At 41.4% G+C, this 6460-nt stretch overlaps 1 protein-coding gene across 1 annotated transcript; it reads right to left on the bottom strand.

Annotated features, from left to right (window-relative positions):
- Window positions 1-331: 331 nt before the first annotated feature.
- Window positions 332-4141, bottom strand: gatm (glycine amidinotransferase (L-arginine:glycine amidinotransferase)). Its single transcript, XM_028402364.1, has 9 exons — window positions 3981-4141; window positions 3117-3338; window positions 2834-3029; window positions 2571-2761; window positions 2224-2361; window positions 1971-2135; window positions 1829-1892; window positions 1637-1753; window positions 332-1557 (listed from the first exon to the last, which is right to left on the bottom strand). Exons 1-9 carry the CDS (start codon window positions 4047-4049, stop codon window positions 1445-1447), a joined length of 1275 nt encoding a protein of 424 aa, XP_028258165.1. The 5' UTR covers window positions 4050-4141; the 3' UTR covers window positions 332-1444.
- Window positions 4142-6460: the final 2319 nt, after the last annotated feature.

Below are 6460 nucleotides of genomic sequence, written 5' to 3'. Positions count from 1 at the left end.
ACAGGTTCATGTGACTGTACCCTGCTTTATTTCCCAGTGTGTGATAACAGCAAGAGGGTAAATGAGCTCCTGCACGTCTTCATCATGTTAAGCAATATTTACATTGAAATGCTATCAATACATTTTAATGTCCTTAGCAATTGTATTTCAATTAAATATTTAACTTCAGTAAAACAGTCCAAAAGGATTGTTTGTTGTGTTCATGCTTCGTTTACATGGATAAAGAAGTAGGATGTGCAATCTTTGGGTGTCCCCTTCCAAATGATAAAGTAACAGCAGCTAAACTGACTACGTACTTTAAATTAGTGGCAAATACAAATACAGAATAAAACACACTTTATGTTATTTTTATTTGTATTTAATAACATTGCACAATACAAAACATCACTTGCATCCTTCTGTTGAGCTACAACCGCCCTTGAATTCATTTAAAATAAAAATCAAAGCATTTTATATTCCACTCTACATGCAGCAAAACATCTTTCATTCTTAAGACTTTTTATTTTTATTTGTTTAGGTTTTTTTTGTTTTGTTTTTTTTGTACTTTACTTTGCACTCTAAAACAGCCATGTCGTTCGGTGAGAATGACTAGTAGCATATAACTGGCCCAGATTTGCAATAGGAGAAAACAGCAGAAGAGGCAAAAGGTTCAACATCTGATATGGACCGCATACTTTTTAAAGTAAATATATAAAACGCTAATTGTTGGGAAATCCAATGAAGAGTATGAAAAATATAAACAGTACGTTTTTTTTCAACTTTTTTTTTTGCTCAATCAATTGAAATGTTTACAAAATAAGAAGTTAAAATGGTTTAATGACCTACACAAAATTTTATACATTTCATTAAATACAAAAATATTGTTTGAAAAAACAAATTTCATGAGGAGGAAGCATCTCTCCTCCTGTGCCCTGGATGATGTTCACATACCAAATTGTACCTTGTCCTCAAAGCTTTATATGGCTTTCAAGATGGACGAGCCACAGATGCTTCAGCTTCACAATAGCCAGGCCAGAAATGCAGTTAATATTGAGATGACTGAAATAATGTGATAATCGTTCGTTTGCTATGAATTGAGCGTATGTATGCCATTTATCTCTGAATAAAGCTGTTTGCAAAAGGCATGCTGGTGAACAGCAATGTCAAATCAAAACAATTCATACATGTTCGTTTTAGGACATAAAGACACAATCCGGAAAAAATAAAATAAACATTTAGAGCTATGGCAACACCTGTTGTGATGACATCATTACACACAAAGGATTTACTGTTGTTTTCACTATGAGGTGACACTCAATACACAATGTAAATTTTTAAAAAAGAAGAAAGCTCCATAAGAAATTCTCAGCTGAGTGTAAAATAAAGATGGATTAGTGGAAATAAAAGATCCGGATTGAGCCTTTAAGTTTCAAAGCTCAATAGAAACTGCCTGTTTCTGGCAAGGCTAGTCGAAGTAGGACTGCAGGGTACCGCGGCGGCGGACGTCAGTTGTCCAACAGTGGAAGCCACCACCCAGCGAGTTGGCATGGCGAATGTTCACCTTTATGGTCTTGATACCTGAATGTGAAAAGCACATTTGCACATCAAAAAAAAAGATGCAGGAAAATAGAAATGATCAAAATATCTGCTGACTTACCAAGGCTCTCAAACATTTTCTGAATGGTGGATTCATTGGCGTCAACCATGACACGCTTCTCATCCAACATCAGGACATTCATGGACAGCCATTTAGAGGACATCCACAGTGGGTGGTCTGCACAGAGACAGTTCTGTTTTACTGTGCAAATTCTTTAGTTTTACACAAGAGAAGATAAGTTTAACTACCCACCATCGGGAATCAAAGGTGTCGGAGGTTTCACAATAGTCCAGCCGGCCTTCTTGAACATATCAACCTGAGGTACAAAAAGCAGTGGTGAAACTGGAGCACCAGTATCCACAGCAAGGGAAGTGCTGCACGGGTTCTGTCTTACCTGGCGGCATGGGCGGTCGGGGTTTGACAGCACCAGTCCCGGGCCGATGATGTTAAAGGTGGCATCAATGTGCATGGGGTTGGGGTCCTTGAATGAGATAATGTGGATGTTGTAGTCAGGGGCCAGATGGCGGCGCATCCACTCGATTCCCATGTAGTTTGTAACCTGGAACAAAGAGCAGCATGGTTATCATGTCTCCTGCAGCTTCTGTGCACATTGTAAGGAGGTGTCCTCCTGTGTCTGCACTTCATACCTGACTCCTCTGGACAAAAAGGTCCCTCCCAGCACGGATAAAATCAGCAGCATCAAAGCAGGGCTCGTGCTCTGTGGTCACAAACTTCCCCTGAGCAGCCAGCTTGTGTCTGTCCTCCACCGTGCGGATGGGGTAGTCCTGAAAGACACAACAATGATTTACACTCCTGCAGCAATTAAGCAGTGAGGTGTAGTCTGTTTCCACACACAGCGCAATAAACAGCGCGGGGCAAAGAGCTCTGAGGTGATATGAAGAACCTAAACACACAAACCTGACCCTTCTAACCCTGGAGTCCTTCAACACTCAACGTGACGCTTCAAGCTGTGTTTCACAAGATAATGCCTCACCTGATCATACAGCTCATCGGCCATGGTGGGTTTGGGAGCAGTGGTCCACTTAGCACCCTTCCTGAAGTACTCCTTGATCAAGGGTCTGTAAGCCCGGTACTCAAAGAAGCGAGCCCTCCAGGCCATCGGAGCCTCAATAATCTCATTTCCCACAACCAACAGGATGTCTCGGGGCATGGCAGCGTACATACCTGCCACAGATTCACACACACAGACTCAGTATTTCATAAAACAGTCCACAGTTAATGCTTGTGTTTTTGTACCTGTTGATGTGAAGTCTGGAGTTTTATATTCCATAGACCAGTCGATAGGCTCTGGCCTCCTCACGATGACGCCCTCGTGGCGCAGTATATTGCACATTTCCTCAACCTCAGCAACAGCTTTTTTTAAGTGGTCCGCAGGAAAAGACTGGCCCCCATGTTTCTGGTAGAAGGGCCAATACTTCTCATATGTGTTAGCCTGTTTAGTGGCAGACAATGTGGTTAATATGGATGGTCTCATCTCACCTTTTCAGAAGAATGATTACTCAAGAGTGTGTGAACTTACTTTCACTTCCACAGTGAACGGAGGCACATGGGCATTTTCAGCTCGACCCACAATCACCTCCTCCAGGGGGTCCCATTCGTTGTAGCTGCAGACTGGACATTCCTGCCGTGCAGGCTCAGTAACACTTTCCTCTTCGACTGCATGTTGTGTCTGTGCAGCTGCTGCTGCACTCGAAGTGCTCTGGAAGGCTCTCTGCACCCATCCAGCAACTGACCGGCCAATCTGGAGAGGAAAACAATGGATTTAAAACAACAACAACAACAACAAACAAAAACATAAATATTCTGCAGCAAAGAAAGGACCCTTACATTTACACAAAAACAACACACAGAAATGATGTCAAAAGCAATGCATATACATAAACACAACTTATGTATTGTTTGTTTTCATTTGATTTTAGTGCATCCAAAGTGAAATCCTCGAATAAATAACTTCATATATTAAAAAAAACTACTGAAACAATCCTATCAGACATACAGTGCCTACAGTAAGGCAAATGATTTTGTGCCAAAGTACACTAAGAAGCGTTATCTTCCCAGAGAGGCGTTGTCTGGTGGCTCAGTGCCGGCTCCAGTGTCATCGGGTTTGAGAGTGCGTCTGTGCCAAACAGCTGTTCGCTGTCACTCAGAACCCAGAGGGGGGGGGGAAAAGGAAAGCTGCTACAAAGAAAAATCATTGGACCACAACTTGTTTAATCAGTGTTTGTCAATCAGTAAATCAATTATATCAAATAAAGCAGCTCCATGGAAGAAAATTTCCTTTATTCACGTGTGCTTTTAAACACTATGTTTATATTTTATTCTAAAAATATCTGAAAAAGAAAAAAAAACGAAAAGACATTAAAAAAAACACCATAATACCAACCATGGCTCCGATCAGATGGGCAGCCTCGGCCCCCCTGCTACCTCCTCTCAGACATCTGACTCGCAGCATTGTCCAAAGTAATAGTGAGTGTGTCAGTGACCGCAAACGGCAGCGCAGGATCCACCTCTCAGTGTGCTCATGAATGAAGACGCCTCAGCAGCGCGGCCAACTTTATAGCAGTGGGTGTACGTGTCTCTGAGACCATTGGTCGTTTTCATGTTGTGGGGCAACGTGACCGGAGGGAAAAAAAAAATCTGAAACACAATCCCTGACGCCAGCAAATTCTTATCAATTACGCACGAATCACATATGTAACTAAAATAAAAATGCAGATTTACATTTTTTTGCACCGGACAAAATGTGTTATTATAACACGACTGACACATGTTTTGAATTCTGCACCTTTTCTGCAGAGAAAAGTTACAAGGAGATGACATAATCGAAGATATAGACAGGTCTGTGCGGGCTGGAACACCACATGCTGAACTGCTCACAGGAATTTCACAACTGGCAAACCTCAGTGACTGATATTACAAAAAAACCTCAAGGTTCGCTGCACATGTGCTGAGGATGCCTTCAGCAACATCATCTGTCAGTGCAGCAGTCTCAAAGAGAACATCATTCATCAACACACTGTATTTCCATGTTAATGTGCACCATGTGCAGCTTTAGCGCACACAGACCCACTAGTGGAAGACATCCTGTTCACACCTTCCATTCATTGTCTACGTGTTGCAGCTTCAGAGCATGTTGTCAGTATTTAGATACTTTTGTGTGTGTTGTGATTAAACACTGACGGGTGACTTACACGTTGTACCTCCCTACCAGCGCAGATCAGTCTTGTCTTGTAGCCTACATGTCAGCAGCCTTGACTTTGTAGGTCTATTGACCATCTTTCCTATTTTCAGTCGCAGCTGTTGACTCCTTACCACTCTCCATGCTCTGCTCAGCCTTTTCTGACTCAAACATAATCGCGTAACCCGCGGGATTTACAAATTTTGCAAAATCTCAATCTGCCTGCAGCAGCGCAAGCTCCAGCAGGTGGCGCCCTCGGCGATTGCCTATGTCCCCTATGCCAAGAGCCGGCTCTGTGCGCAGCCATCCTCTGCCTCGGTCTCAATAACTGTTCACTATGAGGAAAGGACATGGTGGTATCAGATGGTCAATGTTCTCCTTCTTACATTACGCTAAAGAAGTGGCCTGTCGATTTTAAACGTGGCAGAGAGCCTGGAAGATAAGATCCATGGTAGAAGGCTACTACTTTGGCCTGAATGAACAATAACTTGTCAATTGAAAATCATCTTTTTTTTTCTTTTTTTTTTTTACCATAGATGAAACTTTGGACCATCCCTCTTTCCTAAGATTTAAACACTGGTGATGACATAATCACTGTGGACCACTTTCTGAAGGTCCATACTGACTTGTACAAGGAACACCCCGCAACCTTAAATATCAGTCAGACTGCCTCCAAAAGAAGGAAACACATTCCAAGTGTATTGGGTTTAGCAACATAAATGTTTTTGTGTGTAAATTTACAAAGAAGAAGAAGTTATCAAAAGACACCAACAGCAGCACACTGGTTGCAAAAAAACTGTGCAAACTGAACTACATCTTATTGACACTTTCTACCTTATCAACAGAGCCTTTGACAGAGTCATTGAAGAAACACACTGAGCCATCTACAGCAGCAGTGATGTGCTTTGCTTTGCAATAAATGCAGTGTCAGAAATGCAAAGAATAAAAAGTGAAGAGCAAACCAAGAAAAGACTGCCACCTGCAGGAATGTGAAACTCAAAGAACATATAGAGGAGCTTTGTTTGTGTGTGTGTGTGTGTGGATTTATCAGTTCACAGTACAAATACACACACTGGTCATATTCCCACTGGCAAAAAGTGAGAAGGGATAAATGTATTGTATAAAAGTGGAACCTATACATAACATATAAAACACAATGTTGCAGATAAAACCAACAATATAAATGTAAAAATATACATTTGTAATGTTACTGTTATTTTGGTACAATTAATGGAACAGTTTTTCCCCCTCTTCTAGTCCTCTTATGCATTTCTATTTGTATGATGGTAGTTCTAGGCCTCTTCAAAGAGTCAAATGTGACTGGATAAATACCAAACAACAGTCCAGTTTGTTTCCCTGTCAGTCAGTTTTCTTTGACTTGCCTGGCATGCCAAACTCCGCCTACTGCACCAAGTGACCCCAGACAATTAAGCTGCAGAGTTGTTTACATCCTTAAAACCTCAAATAGCTTCATCTGAATCTGCCTGACCTTTACTGTGAAAAAATGTGTCCTATTTTTCTTTAACCCTCTCATTTCTCTCTCATTTGTTTGTTATTAATATTCCTGCTAGATTTTTACAACTTGTTTTAGTCTCTTTTAATAATGTCATGCTGAAAACGTCAGTTTTCCCAACTCTTCCACATTCTCTGTGATCTTAACAGACCTTTGAGAAAATGCTCCGCCC

The sequence above is a fragment of the Parambassis ranga genome, chromosome 3 (assembly GCF_900634625.1).
Source record: "Parambassis ranga chromosome 3, fParRan2.1, whole genome shotgun sequence".
NCBI lineage: Eukaryota > Metazoa > Chordata > Actinopteri > Ambassidae > Parambassis > Parambassis ranga.
The sequence above is the reverse complement of the archived record's forward strand: the minus strand, read 5'-3'. Positions and strand labels throughout refer to the sequence as shown.